The sequence below is a fragment of the Oncorhynchus tshawytscha genome, linkage group LG21 (genome assembly GCF_018296145.1).
Source record: "Oncorhynchus tshawytscha isolate Ot180627B linkage group LG21, Otsh_v2.0, whole genome shotgun sequence".
NCBI lineage: Eukaryota > Metazoa > Chordata > Actinopteri > Salmoniformes > Salmonidae > Oncorhynchus > Oncorhynchus tshawytscha.
In genome coordinates this window covers 37,495,942-37,518,526 of record NC_056449.1, presented here as the reverse complement: position 1 = coordinate 37,518,526, position 22,585 = coordinate 37,495,942, and the positions used below count along the sequence as shown (strand labels likewise).

At 40.8% G+C, this 22,585-nt stretch overlaps 2 protein-coding genes across 4 annotated transcripts in view; both read left to right on the top strand.

Moving 5' to 3' along the window:
- The window catches only part of stard15 (StAR-related lipid transfer (START) domain containing 15), a 28,263-nt gene extending 20,192 nt beyond the window's left edge, over window positions 1–8,071 (top strand). The window contains exons 3-6 of the mRNA XM_042303450.1: window positions 969–1,072; window positions 1,591–1,708; window positions 5,863–5,915; window positions 6,437–8,071. Of these exons, the coding sequence (XP_042159384.1) occupies window positions 969–1,072; window positions 1,591–1,708; window positions 5,863–5,915; window positions 6,437–6,655 (494 nt within the window). The 3' untranslated portion in view covers window positions 6,656–8,071. The remainder of the gene's footprint in view (window positions 1–968; window positions 1,073–1,590; window positions 1,709–5,862; window positions 5,916–6,436) is intronic.
- Window positions 8,072–9,155: 1,084 nt separating this feature from the next.
- arap3 (ArfGAP with RhoGAP domain, ankyrin repeat and PH domain 3) overlaps window positions 9,156–22,585 on the top strand; it is a 64,612-nt gene continuing 51,182 nt past the window's right edge. For all 3 annotated transcript variants that reach the window (XR_006079601.1, XM_042303448.1, XM_042303446.1), the window contains exon 1: window positions 9,156–9,283. The gene's annotated coding sequence lies outside the window, so the exon portion shown is untranslated. The remainder of the gene's footprint in view (window positions 9,284–22,585) is intronic.

Sequence of the window (22,585 nt, the reverse complement as noted above, 5' to 3'; positions counted from 1 at the left end):
TGTCAGAAATAGGATATTACTCCTGTGAGTTAGTGTCAGAAATAGGATGTTACTCCTGTGAGTTAGTGTCAGATGGGGGATGTTACTCCTGTGAGTTAGTGTCAGAAATAGGATGTTACTCCTGTGAGTTAGTGTCAGATGGGGGATGTTACTCCTGTGAGTTAGTGTCAGATGGGGGATATTACTCCTGTGAGTTAGTGTCAGATGGGGGATATTACTCCTGTGAGTTAGTGTCAGAAATAGGATGTTACTCCTGTGAGTTAGTGTCAGAAATAGGATGTTACTCCTGTGAGTTAGTGTCAGAAATAGGATGTTACTCCTGTGAGTTAGTGTCAGATGGGGGATATTACTCCTGTGAGTTAGTGTCAGAAATAGGATGTTACACCTGTGAGTTAGTGTCAGAAATAGGATGTTACACCTGTGAGTTAGTGTCAGAAATAGGATATTAGGAGGAGGAAGAGGAAGAAGAGGGGGAGGAGAAGGAGGAGGAGGATGAAGATGAGGAGGGGGAATAGGAGGAGAAAGAGGGGGGAAGAGGGGGAGGAGGAGGAAGAGGGGGAGTAGGAGGAGCAGGGGAAGAGGAAGAGGGGGAGGAAGAGGAGGAAGATGAGGAGGGGGAATAGGAGGAGAAAGAGGGGGAGGAGGAGGAGGAGGAGGAAGGGGGAGTAGGAGGAGCAGGGGAAGAGGATGAGGGGGAGGAAGAGAGGAAAGAAGAGGAGGAGGGGGAGTAGGAGGAGGAAGATGGGGAGGGGGAGTGGGAGGAGGAGAAAGAATGAGGGGGAGAAGGAGGTGGAAGAGGATTCTAAACTGCGGTACGTAAACACCAGTCAGTATGAGTCAATATGCAACAGATGTAGTAGACTAAACCAGAACTTTACAGAATTAGACAATAGAATACTACAGTATGTGGACATTTGGACTCAATGGAACATCTTCCACGAAAGTCATGTTGTCATTGTGTTTTGTAGGGAAGTGTCCGAGTCCCCTGAAGAACAGGGACTTTATCACTATGAGATCGTGGCTTCCTCTGGGCAACGACTACCTGATCATCAACTATTCTGTCAAACACCCGGTATGTACCTTTATCTACACACGGTGTTGGTTTGCTCTGAATATTATCAACCATGGGGCTCCCAAGCGGCGCAGTGGTCTAAAGCACTGCATCTCAGTGCAAGAGGTGTCACTACAGACAGTTCAAATCCAGGCTGCATCACATCTGGACGTGAATGGGAGTCTCATAGGGGTAGGCCTTCATCGTAAATAAGAATGTGTTCTTAACTGACTTGCCTAGTTAAATAAACAAAAACGGCACAATGGACGAGTGGCTGGATCTCTTTTTCATACGAGTAGGATTACAAAGATAATTTGACTTATCTAAAGTTGTACATGTCGTCTAGTGAATTTTGTACAATAGATAGATTCCATTAGTGCTGTTTGGCAGACTCAGTAAGAAAGCTCTGCCAGAGGCCCATTCTACTGCAGGAGTCCAGTCAACATCTCCACATGTCTCGGTTTGTTAAACAGAAGAAGTCTAAACATAATGTGAACAGTAATCCATGTATGAATAATACTTTCATTTGATTGGTCCAGCAATATCCACCCAGAAAGGACTGCGTGAGAGCAGTGTCTCTGCTGACAGGATACCTGATTCAGTCCAACAAAGAAAACTCCTCCACTCTCTATTACCTGACGCAGGTCGATCCCAAAGGTAAACCTTCTGGTTATTTACAGGACCTCTACATCTAAATGATTTACATAACATGTTTTTGGTGTTGACAGTACAGCTCTATGCTGGTCCACAGCAGTTCTGGATACAGTGCATCACTGTCATAGGGTGCTATGAGAAGACTGCTCTGTCTGTTTGTGTACGTAACACCAGTTAGCTGAAAGACCCCTAGCTTCACTCCACACTGAGAGAGTCCTGTTGAAACACCACTGTGTACACAGACACAGGTCTTATGGAGGAATCAGGCAAAGATCAAACGCAGCAAGATTATGTTTCATCAGTAACTTTTTGAAACCTATTAGGTGGATGATACGACCTGTGGCATATCCTTCCTATCCAAGATATTTAAGGTGCTTTTAACGGCCGTGTTTTAAAGAAGGCCATTACTGACAGAGAGTTTAACCATTTAAATGCTGACATTGCATCTGATTAAAGTGTGGAGAGACCGTTTCAGTATAGTATACAGTATGACTGTCACACCCTGGCCATAGAGAGGAGCGTTTTATTCTCTATTTTGGTTAGGCCAGGGTGTGACTAGGGTGGGCGTTCTATGTTCCTTTTTTCTATGTTTTTGTATTTCTATGTTTTTGGCCTGGTATGGTTCCCAATCAGAGGCAGCTGTCTGTCGCTGTCTCTGATTGAGAACCATACTTAGGTAGCTTTTCCCAAATGGGTTTTGTGGGTAGTTGTTTTCTGTTTTGTGTGAGTACCTGACAGAACTGTTGCGTTTTGTTCCACTTTTGTTTCAGTGTTCAGGTTACAATAAACATCATGAACACGTACCACGCTCGCTAGCCACTTTAAACAATGCTACCTTATATAATCTACATTATTCTTCCTCAGACCAACATCCTTACAATGTCTTCTCTGCACCTTTGTAAACATGTATCACTAGATATCAGGGTGCAGCAGATCACTTATCTGTCTGAAAGGACCCTGTGTGCTCCATTGTAATTTAACATCAGCTTTCATCATCGTACATATTCTTTATCCCAGCTTACACTGATGACTAGATTACTTGCTCGTTATTTGCATTGAGTTAGAAGCACAGCATTTTACACTGCATTAACATCTTAACCATGTGTATGTGACAAATAAAATTTGATTTGATTTGTTTGAGTGTTACAATAAACATCATGGTGTGTGCTTTGTGTGTCCTCTTCCTCAGACCAACATCCTTACAATGTCTTCTCTTGCACCTTTTGTAAACCCGATATCAGGGTGCAGCAGATCACTACGCTGTCTGAAAGGACCCTGTGTGCTCCATTGTAATTTAACAACAGCTTTCATCATCGGACCTAGTTTACATTACAGCTTAACTCCAGCCTAATGTCTGTCCTTGAGGGAGAAGAGACTCGGTGTGTGCGTGTGTGTCCTTGAGTTTGAAGAGACTCGGTGTGTGTGTTTCCTTGAGTGTGAAGAGACTCGGTGTGTGTGTGTGTGTCCTTGAGTGTGAAGAGACTCGGTGTGTGTGTGTGTGTGTCCTTGAGTGTGAAGAGACTCGGTGTGTGTGTGTGTCCTTGAGTGTGAAGTGTGTGTGTGTGTGTGTGTGTGTGTGTGTGTGTGTGTGTGTGTGTGTGTCCTTGAGTGTGAAGCATCAGGAAGCCTTTGATGCTCCTTGCACCAGTGTAATACCACTGCTACTGAAGACATGTTTTCTGAATCTGCTGATTTCATCTGTTTTCTGTGCTGCTCCAAGCTACCCCGTTGATAATAAATGCCTTCTATTCCATTGGTGTGTGTGTGTGTGCGCGTTGCTGTTAAAGCTCATATTCATGGCATGGAATCCCCAGAAGCTATGAACAGCTGGAACAGTATCGTCACACTTCTGTACTGTCTACTGTCCTTACTGTAAACCAGGGGTCCTGTAAGAACTATATCTACTGTCCTTACTGTACATCAGTGGTCCTATAGGAACTATATCTACTGTCTACTGTCCTTACTGTAAACCAGGGGTCCTGTAGGAACTATATCTACTGTCTACTGTCCTTACTGTAAACCAGGGGTCCTGTAAGAACTATATCTACTGTCCTTACTGTACATCAGTGGTCCTATAGGAACTATATCTACTGTCTACTGTCCTTACTGTAAACCAGGGGTCCTGTAGGAACTATATCTACTGTCTACTGTCCTTACTGTAAACCAGGGGTCCTGTAAGAACTATATCTACTGTCCTTACTGTAAATCAGTGGTCCTATAGGAACTATATCTACTGTCTACTGTCCTTACTGTAAACCAGGGGTCCTGTAGGAACTATATCTACTGTCCTTACTGTAAACCAGGGGTCCTGTAGGAACTATATCTACTGTCCTTATTGTAAACCATAGGTCCTGTAGGAAATATATCTACTGTCCTTACTGTAAACCATAGGTCCTGTAGGAAATATATCTACTGTCTACTGTCCTTACTGTAAACCAGGGGTCCTGTAGGAACTATATCTACTGTCCTTATGGTAAACCATGCGTCCTGTAGGAACTATATCTACTGTCGAATGTCCTTACTGTAAACCAGGGGTCCCGTAGGAACTATATCTACTGTCTAATGTCCTTACTGTAAACCAGGGGTCCTGTAGGAACTATATCTACTGTCTAATGTCCTTACTGTAAACCAGGGGCCCTATAGGAGCTATATCTACAGTCTACTGTCCTTACTGTAAACCATGGGTCCTGTAGGAACTATATCTACTGTCTACTGCCTTACTGTAAACCAGGGGTCCTATAGGAACTATATCTACTGTCTACTGTCTTTACTGTAAACCAGGGGTCCTGTAGGAACTATATCTACTGTCTTTACTGTAAACCATGGGTCCTGCAGAAACTAAACCTACTGTATACTGTCCTTACTGTAAACCAGGGGTCCTGTAGGAACTATTTCTACTGTCCTTACTGTAAACCAGGGGTCTTGTAGGAACTATATCTACTGTCTACTGTCCTTACTGTAAACCAGGGGCCCTATAAGAGCTATATCTACTGTATATTGTCCTTACTGTAAACCAGGGTCCTGTAGGAACTATTTCTACTGTCAATTGTCCTTACTGTAAACCAGAGGTCTTATTGGAACTATATCTACTGTCCTTACTGTAAACCAGGGGTCCTATAGGAACTATATCTACTGTCTTTACTGTAAACCATGGGTCCTGCAGAAACTAAACCTACTGTATACTGTCCTTACTTTAAACCAGGGGTCCTGTAGGAACTATTTCTACTGTCCTTACTGTAAACCAGGGGTCTTGTAGGAACTATATCTACTGTCTTTACTGTAAACCATGGGTCCTGCAGAAACTAAACCTACTGTCTACTGCCTTACTGTAAACCAGGGGTCCTATAGGAACTATATCTACTGTCTACTGTCTTTACTGTAAACCAGGGGTCCTGTAGGAACTATATCTACTGTCTTTACTGTAAACCATGGGTCCTGCAGAAACTAAACCTACTGTATACTGTCCTTACTGTAAACCAGGGGTCCTGTAGGAACTATTTCTACTGTCCTTACTGTAAACCAGGGGTCTTGTAGGAACTATATCTACTGTCTACTGTCCTTACTGTAAACCAGGGGCCCTATAAGAGCTATATCTACTGTATACTGTCCTTACTGTAAACCAGGGGTCCTGTAGGAACTATTTCTACTGTCAATTGTCCTTACTGTAAACCAGAGGTCTTATTGGAACTATATCTACTGTCCTTACTGTAAACCAGGGGTCCTATAGGAACTATATCTACTGTCTTTACTGTAAACCATGGGTCCTGCAGAAACTAAACCTACTGTATACTGTCCTTACTTTAAACCAGGGGTCCTGTAGGAACTATTTCTACTGTCCTTACTGTAAACCAGGGTCCTATAGGAACTATATCTACTGTCTACTGTCCTTACTGTAAACCAGGGGTCCTATAGGAACTATATCTACTGTCAATTGTCCTTACTGTAAACCAGAGGTCTTATTGGAACTATATATACTGTCCTTACTGTAAACCAGGGGTCCCGCAGGAACTATATCAACAGGAAGCAGTGTGTTTTTTTAAGGAGGGAAAAACACATTTTTGCTAGTATTGTATTTGCTATCATAGGCCTGCCTACTAGAAATACTTGAGCAGTATTGTATTTGTGTTGTACCTTCATGTTTTTGGTTTGGACTGCAGGTTCCCTTCCCAAGTGGGTGGTGAATAGAGCGTCTCAGTTCGTAGCACCGAAGGTAATATTGTCATATGAATATGATAATCAATCTGATCCATCTGTCAGTGTATTATGGCTGTTTGTAACAGTGTGTTATATGTGAAAATGTGATCATATTATTTAAATGTTTCAGGAAAATGAGTTCAAATGAGGACGAAAAGAGATCCTAATAAAATCAAATCAAATCGGTCTTATAAATGTAGTATCTCGAAAGCGAGAACTAGAGAGACTGTTCCTAACATATCACAGAGGTAGCCTATATTATCCCATCTCTGATTAGGGAAAGAAATGATTGTATACCTCTTCCTCCATCTATTGGTTTCAGGAAGTACATGCATTTCCCAAAGATGTTTTGATTCCAAAATCACTAATCATGGACACCATTAAAAGTAATACTGTGGAGTTATAACTCATTATTACACATTTAACAACTATTTATAAAACACATCATTTTTCAAAACATGTCTATATGACTTATCTAAGAGGCTCTTAATTAACCCATTCATTTAGAATCTGAATATTTGTGCTCCTTCCCCCTAGGCCATGAAGAAGATCTACAAGGCCTGTCAGAAGTATCCAGAGTGGAAGAGGAAGCACAACCCTAACCTGAAGCCCTGGATTTATCCCGAGCAGAACACCTTACCGTGTATTAACGTGTCTGACCTTGTACTACAGAGAGCCGACTCACTGGAGAACATTGATGAGAGCCGCCTGACGGAGGAGAAACAAGCACGTCACAGCGATGACGAAGAGACCTAGTCTGAGTGAAGAAACTGTTTGTATGTAATTGTGTGGCTGTGTTTAAAATGGCACCCTATTCCCTATATAGTGTATTACTTTTGTGCAGGGCCCATTAGACTACTACCTATAGGGCTCTGGTCAAAAGTAGTGCACTACTACCTATTGGGCTCTGGTCAAAAGTAGTGCACTACTACCTATTGGGCTCTGGTCAAAAGTAGTGCACTACTACCTATTGGGCTCTGGTGAAAAGTAGTGCACTATATAGGAAATATGATGCCATTTAGGATACACACTCTTGAGTTTGGTGTGTGTGTGTGTGTGTGAGAGAGAGAGAGAGAGAGAGAGAGAGAGAGAGAGAGAGAGAGAGTGTACAGTACTTATAATGTACATGTATGATTGACTATAATTTTGATCTGCAAATTTGTCTTGTTGTGTTTAGCTGGTAAACTTATTCAATCAGAGGGGTTTAACAGGGTATTTTTATATAGCATGACAAATTAGAGAATATATATTCCTCCAAAAATGGACGACGTATTTACGGTGCTATCGCTCAATTAAATAGTATAATATCTCATTGACAGCAATAATAGACTAAACCTTTGAGTAAAACTTTGTGTCTCTTTCACAAAAAAAATTAATTTGAAGACAATATTTCAAGGCCCTATTCACATTTGATTTGACTAAGCTTTAATTTGGCTCTTGGGGCGGTGCAGCGGTCCAAGGCACTGCATCTCAGTGCAAGAGTCTTCACTGCACAAATCCAGGCTTCATCACATTCAGCTGTGATTGGGAGTCCCAGAGGGCGGCGCCCAACATCGCACGGGGTACGTTGCCATTGTAAATAATTATTTGTTTTTAACTGACTTGCCTGGTTAAATAAAAACAAAACAAAAAACACAGTAGACTTTACCAATACAGGCAGTCTACTAAAGTATATTTCCAGTTCTCTAGTGCCTCCCAGTGTCAGTAATATGTCATAACATTTCCTCATCCCCCAGTGTTCCGGAAGCCATGAGCTGTTAGAACAATGGAATGTCAAGTTTGTTAGGAAGTGAATTAGCATAATGCACCAAGACATGTGTTCTTTTGTACAGTGAATGGCCCACTGAGGCTCCTAATGACAGTCACAGGGGAGGAGAGATGGCAGCATAACCTGTTTGGAATCTGTTATAGTTTTTTATAAGCTTAGGGGGTCATGAAGCATGTTTAGCTGTTATTAAAAGGTCATTACATCACTTATACTTTGGTGTTGCCTGTTCTGACTGAATATCAAAGATGATGTCTTTATGAATGAATAAAGTTGTCATTAGGCATGTGTTTTCATTTAATTCAAACGGTCTTTTTGTAGGATATTCTGACGTGTTTCCAGAATGGAGCGCCATCATGTTCATACTGACTGATGTTAAATAAAGAGAAGTTGTCTCCTGATTTTAAGACCTTCGCGGCTGATGTTCTTGATTCTTAAATTCTAAGTACAAGTTCCCATTTTGACCGCAATGTTTGTTTTTTCTCCGTCGATAAGGAACGTTTATTAGTGACTGTATCCTTTTTCAGACTTAAAAATGTAGCTGGGGGCCAATCCTCAGAATCTGTATTGTCTCAGGCACTTCCTGTTTCCCCAAGGCTACTTCCTGTCACACTTCCTGTCCGCATCAGTCAGGTTTTTTTTTGAGAGAAAGGAAACGCCACTAGTGTCTAGATTTCTCACATGGCACAAAAGCTTCTCGTTGCTTTTAGAACTCCCAATTCATTGCTTTGTCTAGCATAAAACCTCTTCCATTTTGAGTGATCTTTGAGAAGTAAAGTGTGTGGTGTTATTGTATTGTGTGCAACCATTTATTTTCCATAATCTGAGCTGCCGTTAATTTTTGAATAACAATGTGTGTGATTCATGATGTCCCTGGAACTTGAACAACATTTTTAATATAACCTTTATATAACTATTTAACGTAATGTGTGTGTGTGTGTGTGTCAGGAAGGGTGAGGGGGCTCAGGAAATATCCAGGACCACATTTTAGTTACACCTTAACATCCACATTTTTGTAGATATTCAAAATTCTGATCTCTCATCAGGTTGTCTATTGTATCAGCAGGCCAATTGAAGCCCACATCACATTACTTTTCCCAACATGCAGCTAACCTAAACTAACCCTAAACTGCAGGCTACATATTGCACATACTGTGTAGTCTTTTTTGTTATTTTGCAGGCAATAGGGAATGTTTTTAAAATAAGAGCATGGGGCCCCAACACACTATAATTAAATTACCTGATGGCAAGCTGTCGGTTCTTTGGCATCATGACTATTATGAAAGTGAAACAAAAAAAAAAGAAATATATATATCTTTTTTCTTGCAAAAGCAAAGTAATGGAGTCAAAAGATTGAATTTCTGTTTATGAATTACCATTATGTCTTTAAAGTTGTGGGATAATGAGTTTGTTGAACAGGAAAAATGTCGGCAAAACTCCTTCGCCGCCCTCCCCTTTAAGTGCGATATCCTTGATACTTTGCAGAGTAAACTGACCATTTGCAACAAAGTTGCCGACAGGGATAGTTCTTCCTCCACTGCTCAACCAAAAACCGAGCGATTCAAGAATGTAGACGTTCCATTGGGATAACAACCACGCACATCGAAACACAGCTAAAGGTAATGCATGATTATCATATTATTAGACTCAAAGCGTTTCAGAGTTCGCACTGTGTGTGGGCGACATGCGGCAGCATGAGATTGTGCTCTTTTTCAATACATTATTTTTTTGTTGCTATAGGACTAATAATGATTTAAATTATCAGTATTATTTATCAATATTGTCGTCATATGTTACTTGTGGAGTTGTGTAGGCCTACCGCAGAATAATTAAATAGATTCTGTGTAATGATTTATTTGACAATTTAAAAAATATATATTTGTATTACTATGTTTAAGAGTAGCCTATCTTATGACACAACATTGGCTTGGCATGTGAGCCTATTGTAAAATTTCACCCATTATACTATCACCTGTCTGTTTTGCTGTAGGCTATGGGTTTACAGACCCACGCCATTGTAGATTTGCCAGGCGCACATCAGACCCTTTTCATCTTGAGTGGGTTTTGGGGTCTTGGACTCTGTTGTATAGTTACACAGCTGAAACCTGATTGAATCAGTAAGTTATTTGTTAGACAGTGCACCAGCAGAGGACGGAGAGACATAACAACTTTAAAATACTCACTGGAATTTCTCATTTAAAATACTTCCCAGTTTTAGCTATGTTTTTTTTGGGATTGTGGTGAGTGAGATTATTAATTTAAATTCAAATGTCATGAATGGCTGAATGTTATGTTGTTCAGTGTCAGTGCCACTTGTAGCAAGGCCCAGATGATAGTTCCTCTATATTCCTCCTGTATGAGTGTCTCAGAGCTGCTTGGGTCATTAGATGTTCAGTGTGATGGACAACGTTTCACTGATCAGAATCATTGACCTCCAGAGGCCTCTCTCTCTGTCAATAGATGGACACTACAGCCGTCATTATCTGTGATCCTGTTTTAGGTTTTATATGTGGCGTAGTGTAGCATAGGTTTGTAACAGCGTTTCACATGTAATTTTGCTTTGTGTGATGTTTTGTTTTCTCTACCTTCTTGCCCTTTGTGCTATTGTCCATGCCCAATAATGTTTGTACCATGTTTTGTGCTGCTACCATGTTGTTATGTTGTGTTGCTACCATGCTGTGTTGTCATGTGTTGCTGCCTTGCTATGTTGTCTTAGGTCTCTCGTTATGTAGTGCTGTGTTGTCTCTCTTTATGGAGTGCTGTGTTGTCTCTCTTTATGGAGTGCTGTGTTGTCTCTCTTTATGTAGTGCTGTGTTGTCTCTCTTTATGTAGTGCTGTGTCGTCTCTCTTTATGTAGTGCTGTGTTGTCTCTCTTTATGTAGTGCTGTGTTGTCTTAGGTCTCTCTTTATGTAGTGCTGTGTTGTCTCTCTTTATGTAGTGCTGTGTTGTCTCTATGTAGTGCTGTGTGTTTTGTCTTTTTTTAATTTTTATCCCAGACCCCACAAGGCTTTTTGCCTTTTGGTAGGCTGTCATTGTAGATAAGAATTTGTCCTTAACTGGCTTCCTAGTTAAATAAAGTAAAAGTAATTCACGCTACGGATCAATACAGAACTATTTCCAATTACATTTACTAATCAACAAAGACGACTTCAAACCTCCAGAGTTAACATTACATTCACTTTGATTTTCTGTTCTGCTTTCCTTAATTGAAATGCATTCCTGGTGACTACCTCATTGAAGCTGTTTGAGAGAATGCCAAGAGTGTGCAAATCTGTCATTAAGTCAAAACGGGACTACTTTGAAGAATTTCAAAAATGAAATATATTTTTGAATTGTTTGACACTTTTTTCCCGTTACTACATGAATCCATATGTGTTATTTCATAGTTTTGATTTCACTATTATTTTACAATGTAGAAAATGGTAAATATAAAGAGAAACCCTGTAATGAGTAGGTGTGTCCAAACCTTTGACTGGTACTGTACATAAAGAACCCTGCCAACTAATATAAACACTTGTATTTTAGTTTTGGGTCAATTCTTTGTCTTCTGTAAGTTTTTAAGAATCATTGCATTGTAATTCCGTTACCAACATTTTAAAGATATTTTCTCATTTTCAACACCGATACCGATTTATAGGAGGACCAGAAAAGCAGATACCGATTTATAGGAGGACCAGAAAAGCAGATACCGATTTATAGGACCAAAAAAGCTGATACCGATTTATAGGAGGACCACAAAAGCAGATACCGATTTTATAGGAGGACCACAAAAGCAGATACCGATTTATAGGAGGACCAGAAAAGCAGATACCGATTTATAGGAGGACCAGAAAAGCAGATACCGATTTATAGGAGGACCAGAAAAGCAGATACCGATTTATAGGACCAAAAAAGCTGATACCGATTTATAGGAGGACCACAAAAGCAGATACCGATTTATAGGGGGGCCAAAAAAGCCGATACCGATTTATATGAGGACCAAAAAAGCAGATACCGATTCATTGGCCGATTAAAAAACAAAACCCATTTTTTCTAAATATTTTTTAACATTTATTTATTTGTAATAATGACAATTACAACAATACTGAATGAACACTTATTTTAACTTAATATAATACATCAATAAAATCTATTTAGCCTCAAGTAAATAATGAAACATGTTCAATTTGTTTTAAATAATGCAAAAACAAAGTGTTGGAGAAGAAAGTAAAAGTGTAATATGTTAGCACATTTTGCACTTTTACTTTCTTCTCCAACGTTTCAGTTCCTTGCTCAGAATATGAGAACATATGAAACCTGGTGGTTCCTTTTAACATGAGTCTTCAATATTCCCAGGTAAGATGTTTTAGGTTGTAGTTATTATAGGACTATTTCCCTCTATACCATTTGTATTTCATTAACCTTTGACTATTGGATGTTCTTATAGGCACTTTAGTATTGCCAGTGTAACAGTATAGCTTCCGTCCCTCTCCTCACTCCTCCCTGGGCTCGAACCAGCAACACAACAACAACAGCCACCACATCGAAGCAGCGTTACCCATGCAGAGCAAGGGAAACAACTACTAGAAGGCTCAGAGTGAGTGACGTTTGACACGCTATTAGCGCGCGCTAACTAGCTAGCCCTTTCACTTCGGTTACACGAGCCTCATCTCAGGAGTTGATAGGCTTGAAGTCATAAACAGCGCAATGCTTGACGCACAACGAAGAGCTGCTGGCAAAACGCACGAAAGTGCTGTTTGAATGAATGTTTTACGCGCCTGCTTCTGCCTACCACCGCTCAGTCAGATTTTATTTATTTATTTATTTTACCTTTATTTAACCAGGTAGGCAAGTTTAGAACAAGTTCTCATTTACAATTGCGACCTGGCCAAGATAAAACAAAGCAGTTCGACAGATACAACGACACAGAGTTACACATGGAGTAAAACAAACATACAGTCAATAACACAGGATAAACAAGTCTATATACAATGTGAGCAAATGAGGTGAGAAGGGAGGTAAAGGCAAAAAAGGCCATGGTGGCAAAGTAAATACAATATAGTAAGTAAAACACTGGAGTGGTAGTTTTGCAATGGAAGAATGTGCAAAGTAGAAATAAAAATAATGGGGTGCAAAGGAGCAAAATAAATAAATTAATTAAAATTAAATACAGTTGGGAAAGAGGTAGTTGTTTGGGCTAAATTATAGGTGGGCTATGTACAGGTGCAGTAATCTGTGAGCTGCTCTGACAGTTGGTGCTTAAAGCTAGTGAGGGAGATAAGTGTTTCCAGTTTCAGAGATTTTTGTAGTTCGTTCCAGTCATTGGCAGCAGAGAACTGAAAGGAGAGGCGGCCAAAGAAAGAATTGGTTTTGGGGGTGACTAGAGAGATATACCTGCTGGAGCGTGTGCTACAGGTGGGAGATGCTATGGTGACCAGCGAGCTGAGATAAGGGGGGACTTTACCTAGCAGGGTCTTGTAGATGACATGGAGCCAGTGGGTTTGGCGACGAGTATGAAGCGAGGGCCAGCCAACGAGAGCGTACAGGTCGCAATGGTGGGTAGTATATGGGGCTTTGGTGACAAAACGGATTGCACTGTGATAGACTGCATCCAATTTGTTGAGTAGGGTATTGGAGGCTATTTTGTAAATGACATCGCCAAAGTCGAGGATTGGTAGGATGGTCAGTTTTACAAGGGTATGTTTGGCAGCATGAGTGAAGGATGCTTTGTTGCGAAATAGGAAGCCAATTCTAGATTTAACTTTGGATCGGAGATGTTTGATATGGGTCTGGAAGGAGAGTTTACAGTCTAACCAGACACCTAAGTATTTGTAGTTGTCCACGTATTCTAAGTCAGAGCCGTCCAGAGTAGTGATGTTGGACAGGCGGGTAGGTGCAGGTAGCGATCGGTTGAAGAGCATGCATTTAGTTTTACTTGTATTTAAGAGCAATTGGAGGCCACGGAAGGAGAGTTGTATGGCATTGAAGCTTGCCTGGAGGGTTGTTAACACAGTGTCCAAAGAAGGGCCAGTGGAAGTATACAGAATGGTGTCGTCTGCGTAGAGGTGGATCAGAGACTCACCAGCAGCAAGAGCGACCTCATTGATGTATACAGAGAAGAGAGTCGGTCCAAGAATTGAACCCTGTGGCACCCCCATAGAGACTGCCAGAGGTCCGGACAGCAGACCCTCCGATTTGACACACTGAACTCTATCAGAGAAGTAGTTGGTGAACCAGGCGAGGCAATCATTTGAGAAACCAAGGCTGTCGAGTCTGCCGATGAGGATGTGGTGATTGACAGAGTCGAAAGCCTTGGCCAGATCAATGAATACGGCTGCACAGTAATGTTTCTTATCGATGGCGCTTAAAGATATCGTTTAGGACCTTGAGCGTGGCTGAGGTGCACCCATGACCAGCTCTTAAACCAGATTGCATAGCAGAGAAGGTATGGTGAGATTCGAAATGGTCGGTAATCTGTTTGTTGACTTGGCTTTCGAAGACCTTAGAAAGGCATGGTAGGATAGATATAGGTCTGCAGCAGTTTGGGTCAAGAATGTCCCCCCCTTTGAAGAGGGGGATGACCGCAGCTGCTTTCCAATCTTTGGGAATCTCAGACGACACGTAAGAGAGGTTGAACAGGCTAGTAATAGGGGTGGCAACAATTTCGGCAGATAATTTTAGAAAGAAAGGGCCCAGATGGTCTAGCCCGGCTGATTTGTAGGGGTCCAGATTTTGCAGCTCTTTCAGAACATCAGCTGAATGGATTTGGGAGAAGGAGAAATGGGGAAGGCTTGGATACTTAGATACTTGTATGCTCAGATTATATGCAACGCAGGACACGCTAGATAATATCTAGTAATATCATCAACCATGTGTAGTTAACTAGTGATTATGATTGATTGTTTTTTATAAGAAACATTTTTAATGCTAGCTAGCAACTGACCTTGGCTTACTGCGTTCGCATAACAGGCAGTCTCCTTGTGGAGTGCAACGAGAGAGGCAGGTCGTTATTGCATTGGTCTAGTTAACTGTAAGGTAGCAAGATTAGATTCCCAGAGCTGACAAGGTGAAAATCTGTTGTTCTGCCCTTGAACGAGGTAGTTAACCCACCGTTATTGAAAATAAGAATGTGTTCTTAACTGACTTGCCTAGTTAAATAAAGGTGAAATAAAATAAATAAAGAATTGCATATTTCTAGTTTTGTGTACTTATTCAGGATATATCACCATGAAATTATTCCATGGAAAACAGTAAAAAATGAAGAAAAACCCTTGAATGAAAAACCCTTGACTGGTACTGTATATTTTCAGCATTTTGGAAATTCTCTTGCATCCTCATATCATAGCCCTAGTTTGGGAACAGCTGCTCTAAATTAATCTGGAAATAACCCATGCAAGCATGACCTTCCAGATACGTAATGTCTCCCAACTCCAACTCTCCACTCGTAAATCAAGTCAAACAATTAGCGGAAGTGGACAAGAGGTAAAGTCAAAATGTATTTTCCAAGCGGAGGAGGACGGAGGGAGGATCCAAACAGGCCTCTGGGTTACATACAGGATGCTGGCTGGCTGGTTGGGGGTAGGCTGTAGATAAATAACAGTGAAGCACTATTGTGAGACACAATATGTCATTGTTCAGCGCTAGGCTAGCTATGGCCTCCACACTGCCTGGATGACAGTACAGGCCTGTGTACTAACTAGCTAACAAGCTCAGTCACATTTTAGTCTCTCTCTCGCTCTCTCGGGAAGACATCTGACTGAGACAGTGTTTTAGTCCAGCACATGCTGTCCCTCTTTCTTGGGAAAAAAACAACATTAAGACACAGAGTGGAAGGAGCTTCTTCTGAACCCACATGGTTAGATCAACCACTTAGATCAGTAAAACAAAACACTGACAAAACTCCCAGAAAGTCATAAATCAGGAGTTAATCTGTGTCCCTGTCGCTCTACGAAGGAGGAGAGATGGCAGTACGAGACATAGGCCTGTCATCTAGGTGTACAGATCTAAGTATCCCTTTCTGACCCATACAGCAACCTACATTACTTACTGTACACCCTAGTTATTTTACTGCTACTCTTCATTATTTGTCAGTTTTATCTCTTACTTTTTTTGCTGGGGGGGGGGGTATTTTCTTAAAACTGCATTGTTGTTTAAGGGCTTGTAAGGAAGCATTTCCTGTTGTAATTCGGTGCATGTGACAAATAATAACTGTAGTCAAATCAAATTGTATCAGTCACATGACAATCAGTCCAATGCTGTCGAATCCACCTCTTCTCTCCCTCAAAATCACATGTTATTGGTCCCATACACATGGTTAGCAGATGTTATTGTTGGGTGTAGCGAAATGCTTGTGAGTGTAGCGAAATGCTTGTGCGTGTAGCGAAATGCTTGTTAAAAGGATTTTCTGGGCTAACAATGTAAGAGATAATGCATTAAAAAAAGCAAAATACTGCAAAGTTTCCTGAAATCATTAGAATGTGCCCCTTTAATTTATCATGTATATTTGCATGGCGGCTCTGGAGGACAATTCCAAGGCAAAGGAATTATGCTTTGGCTCAGATTCTTCACTTTAATTTTTTTTCTCTCCAAACAAACGTTTAAATATCTGCTCCGAATTCAGATTCAAAAGATAGCCGACACCCCATTCTTTATGCAGACACGACACCTCGAGTTTGAAAATATATATATGGGTTGTTGAACTAGAAAATGCGTAATTATGAAAACAGGTTTTTAGACGTTTTTGCAAATGTATCTAAAAAAATAAACTGAAATATCACATTTGCATAAGTATTCAGACCCTTTACCCGGTACTTTGTTGAAGCACATTCGGCAGCGATTACAGCCTTGAGTCTTCTTGGGTATGACGCTACAAGCTTGGCACACCTGTATTTTGGCAGTGGTGGAAAAAGTACCCAATTGTCATACTTGAGTTAAAGTACAGATGCCTAAACAGAAAATGACTCAAGTAAAAGTCACCCAAATACGACATGAGTAAAAGTAAAAAAGTATTTGGTTCTAAATATACTTAAGTATCAAAAGTAAATGGAATTGGTCAAATATAGTTAACCTCTTGAAACTAGGGGGCACTATTTTCATTTTTGGAAAAATAACATTCCCAAAGTAAACAGGCTATTTTTCAGGACCAGAAGATAGAATATGCATATAATTGACAGCTTAGGATAGAAAACACTCTAAAGTTTCCAAAACTGTAAAAATATTGTCTGAGTATAACAGAACTGATATTGCAGGCGAAAGCCTGAGAAAAATCCAATCAGGAAGTGACTCTTATTTGAAACCTCTGCGTTCCTATGCATCCCTATTGAGCAGTGAAAGGGATATCAACCAGATTCCTTTTTCTATGGCTTCCCTAATGTGTCTAGTGTCACAAGACATACAGTGGGGCAAAAAAGTATTTAGTCAGCCACCAATTGTGCAAGTTCTCCCCCTTAAAAATATGAGAGAGGCCTGTAATTTTCATCATAGGTACACTTCAACTATGACAGACAAAATGAGAAAACAAATCCAGAAAATCACATTGTAGGATTTTTAATGAATTTATTTGCAAATTATGGTGGAAAATAAGTATTTGGTCACCTACAAACAAGCAAGATTTCTGGCTCTCACAGACCTGTAACTTCTTCTTTAAGAGGCTCCTCTGTCCTCCACTCGTTACCTGTGTTAATGGCACCTGTTTTAACTTGTTATCAGTATAAAAGACACCTGTCCACAACCTCAAACAGTCACACTCCAAACTACACTATGGCCAAGACCAAAGAGCTGTCAAAGGACACCAGAAACAAAATTGTAGACCTGCACCAGGCTGGGAAGACTGCATCTGCAATAGGTAAGCAGCTTGGTTTGAAGAAATCGACTGTGGGAGCAATTATTAGGAAATGGAAGACATACAAGACCACTGATAATCTCCCTCGATCTGGGGCTCCACGCAAGATCTCACCCCTAGGGGCGGCAGGGTAGCCTAGCGGTTAGAGCGTTGGACTAGTAACCGAAAGGTTGCAAATTCGAATCCCCAAGCTGACAAGGTACAAATCTGTCGTTCTGCCCCGAACAGGCAGTTAACCCACTGTTCCTAGGCCGTCATTGAAAATAAGAATTTGTTCTTAACTGACTTGCCTAGTAAAATAAAGGTAAAATAAAAAATAAAAAATAAACCCCGTGGGGTCAAAATGATCTCAAGAACGGTGAGCAAAAATCCCAGAACCACACGGGGGGACCTAGTGAATGACCTGCAGAGAGCTGGGACCAAAGTAACAAAGCCTACCATCAGTAACACACTACGCCGCCAGGGACTCAAATCCTGCAGTGCCAGACGTGTCCCCTTGCTTAAGCCAGTACATGTCCAGGCCCGTCTGAAGTTTGCTAGAGAGCATTTGGATGATCCAGAAGAAGATTGGGAGAATGCCATATGATCAGATCAAACCAAAATATAACTTTTTGGTAAAAACTCAACTCGTCGTGTTTGGAGGATGCTGAGTTGCATCCAAAGAACACCATACCTACTGTGAAGCATGGGGGTGGACACATCATGCTTTGGGGCTGTTTTTCTGCAAAGGGACCAGGACGACTGATCCGTGTAAAGGACAGAATGAATGGGGCCATGTATCGTGAGATTTTGAGTGAAAACCTCCTTCCATCAGCAAGGGCATTGAAGATGAAACGTGGCTGGGTCTTTCAGCATGACAATGATCCCAAACACACCGCCCGGGCAACGATGGAGTGGCTTCGTAAGAAGCATTTCAAGGTCCTGAAGTGGCCTAGCCAGTCTCCAGATCTCAACCCCATAGAAAATCTTTGGAGGGAGTTGAAAGTCTGTGTTGTCCAGCAACAGCCCCAAAACATCACTGCTCTAGAGGAGATCTGCATGGAGGAATGGGCCAAAATACCAGCAACAGTGTGTGAAAACCTTATGAAGACTGAAAACGGTTGACCTCTGTCATTGCCAACAAAGGGAATATAACAAAGTATTGAGATAAACTTTTGTTATTGACCAAATACTTATTTTCCACCATAATTTGCAAATCAATTCATTAAAAATCCTACAATGTGATTTTCTGGATTTTTTTTCTTCTCATTTTGTCTGTCATAGTTGAAGTGTACCTATGATGGAAATTACAGACCTCTCTCATCTTTTTAAGTGGGAGACCTTGCACAATTGGTGGCTGACTAAATACTTTTTTGCCCCACTGTAGTTTCAGGCTTTTATTTTGAAAAATGAGCGTGAGCGACAACATTGCATCAGTGGTCAGCTGGTGGCTCTGAGTGATTTGTGCGTAATAGACAAATGCGGCCATTGTTTCTCTCGCTCATACTAAGAAGCCAACTGACCCGGTTGATATATTATCGAATAGATATTTGAAAAACACCTTGAGGATTGATTATAAAAAAACGTTTGCCATGTTTCTGTCGATATTATGGATCTAATTTGTAATATTTTTCGGCGTTGTCGTGACCGCAGTTTCCAGTGGATTTCTCAACCAAACGTGAAGAACAGAGGTATTTCGGCTATAAAAAAATCTTTATGGAACAAAATGAACATTGGCTGTCTAACAGGGAGTCTCGTGGGTGAAAACATCCGAAGATCATCAAAGGTAAACGGTTAATTTGATTGCTTTTCTGATTTTCGTGACCAAGCTTCCTGCTGCTAGCTGGACATAATGCTATGCTAGGCTATCGATAAACTTACACAAATGCTTGTCTTGCTTTGGTTGTAAAGCATAATTTCAAATTCTGAGATGACAGGGTGATTAACAAAAGGCTAAGCTGTGTTTCACTATATTTCACTTGTGATTTCATGAATATAAATATTTTCTAGTAATATTTTTTTGTCCGTTGCGTTATGCTAATTAGTGTCAGTTGATGACAATTCTCCCGGATCCGGGATGGGTAGTTCCAAGATTAAGTACCAAAAATAAAAGTATAAATCATTTCAAATTCCTTATATTAAGCAAAGCAGGAAGCACCGTTTTCTTGCTTTTTAAAATGTACAGACAGCCAGAGGTACACGCCAGCACTCAAACATCATTTACAAATGATACATTCTGTGTTTAGTGAGTCTGCCAGATCAGAGGCAGTAGGGATGACCATGTGTTCTGTTGATAAGTGTGTGACTAGGACCATTTTCCTGTCCTGCTAAACACTCAACATGTAACTTTTGGGTGTCAGGGAAAATGTACGGAGTAAAAAGTATATATATATTTTTTGGAATGTAGTAAAGTAAAAGTTGTCAAAAAATATAAATAGTACAGACCCCCAAAAATGACTTAAGTAGTAGTTTAAAGTATTTTTTACTTTACACCACTGTATTTTGAGAGTTTCTCCCATTATTCTCTGTAGATCCTGTCAAGCTCTTACAGGTTGGATGGGGAGCTAGTAATCAAGAGGAAACTGACTGAACGACTCAACTCCCCAGCTCATGCTCTCCAAATGGACGTTCGCTGTGAGGGCCAAGATGCCCATGCATTGACTTCTGTTCGCTATACATGTCTAGGGGTTCTATTCACGGGGATATACTGCTCTGTCTCACGATTCACAAGCATGAAACAGCACAGGGGATGTTCAGTGTGCTGCGTGGCCATATTGATGAAAACAGATTCCATATTGGCTGTCTAGTGTGCTGCGTGGCCATACTGATGAAAAACAGATTCCATATTGGCTGTCTAGTGTGCTGCGTGGCCATATTGATGAAAAACAGATTCCATATTGGCTGTCTAGTGTGCTGCGTGGCCATATTGATGAAAAACAGATTCCATATGGGATCGAATGGTGGGCTTTTGCACAGATGGGGCTCCATCTTGGGCGGGTTGGAGGGCAGGAGTCTGCACTCTAGTTATGAATATGTCTCCATATGCCATATACACCCACTGTAATGTATACACCCACTGTAATGGATACACCCACTGTAGGGGATACACCCACTGTAATGGATACACCCACTGTAATGGATACACCCACTGTAATGGATACACCCACTGTAATGGATACACCCACTGTAATGGATACACCCACTGTAGGGGATACACCCACTGTAATGGATACACCCACTGTAATGGATACACCCACTGTAATGGATACACCCACTGTAATGGATACACCCACTGTAGGGGATACACCCACTGTAATGGATACACTGTAATGAATACACCCACTGTAATGGATACACCCACTGTAATGAATACACCCACTGTAGGGGATACACCCACTGGATACACCCACTGAATAATGTGAATACACCCACTGTAGGGGGTAATGATACACCCACTGTAATGGATACACCCACTGTAATGAATACACCCACTAGGGGATACATGAATACACCCACTGTAATGGGGATACACCCACTGTAATGAATACACCCACTGTAATGAATACACCCACTGTAATGAATACACCCACTGTAGGGGATACACCCACTGTAATGAATACACCCACTGTAATGGATACACCCACTGTAATGAATACACCCACTGTAATGAATACACCCACTGTAATGGATACACCCACTGTAGGGGATACACCCACTGTAATGGATACACCCACTGAATACACCCAGGGGATACACCCACTGTAGGGGTAATGAACACCCACTGTAATGGATACACCCACTGTAGGGGATACACCCACTGTAATGGATACACCCACTGTAATGAATACACCCACTGTAATGGATACACCCACTGTAGGGGATACACCCACTGTAGGGGATACACCCACTGTAATGATACAATGTAAATACACCCACTGTAATGGATACACCCACTGTAGGGGGGGATACACCCACTGAATACACCCACTGGGGATACACCCACTGTAATGGATACACCCACTGTAATGGATACACCCACTGTAATGGATACACCCACTGTAATGGATACACCCACTGTAATGAATACACCCACTGTAATGGATACACCCACTGTAGGGGATACACCCACTGTAATGAATACACCCACTGTAATGGATACACCCACTGTAATGAATACACCCACTGTAATGGATACACCCACTGTAATGGATACACCCACTGTAATGGATACACCCACTGTAGGGGATACACCCATTTTTTTTTTTATGCAGCAGACGTCATGCTGGGTTGACAGCATGGCCAAAGTATTCAAACGTTTCTGTCCCATGTTGTTGAATGTTTATCCTTTTTAAGCTTGGAAAAGAGACCTTTAAACCTAGACTTGGACCACACACCCACCATCACTGAATAGCAGGCTAGTGATGGCTTTGTAACGCTTAGTAGCAAACACAGTTGTTGACATGATCAGTCCAATCAAAGCTACGGTAGATGTAACGTGATTTGACGTCATTTTATCTGTGTCCAATGACCTTGAGCCTTCTAGGAAGGGCACTTCTAATGTATCTCTATGGCAGCCACCACTGGTGGGAAAAGTACCCAATTGTCATACTTGGTAAAGATACCTTAACAGAAAATGACTTAAGTAAAAGTCACCCAGTAAAATATTGCTTGAGTAAAAGTATTTGGTTTTAAATATACTTAAGTATCAAAAGTAAATATAATTTCTAAAATGTACTTAAATATCAAAAGTAAATATAATTTCTAAAATGTACTTAAATATCAAAAGTAAATATAATTTCTAAAATGTACTTAAGTATCAAAAGTAAATATAATTTCTAAAATATACTTAAGTATCAAAAGTAAAACCTAAGTATAAATAGTTTAAATTTCCTTATATTGAGCAAACCAGACGACACAATTTTCTGGTTTATTAAATTTAGTTACGCATAGCCAGGGGCACACTCCAACACTCAGACATAATTTACAAACGAAGCATTTGTGTTTAGTGAGTCCGCCGATGAGAAGCAGTAGGGATAACCAAGTATGTTCTCCTGATAAATGTGTGAATTTGGACCATTTTCCTGTCAAAATGTAACAAGTACTTTTGGGTGTCAGGGAAAA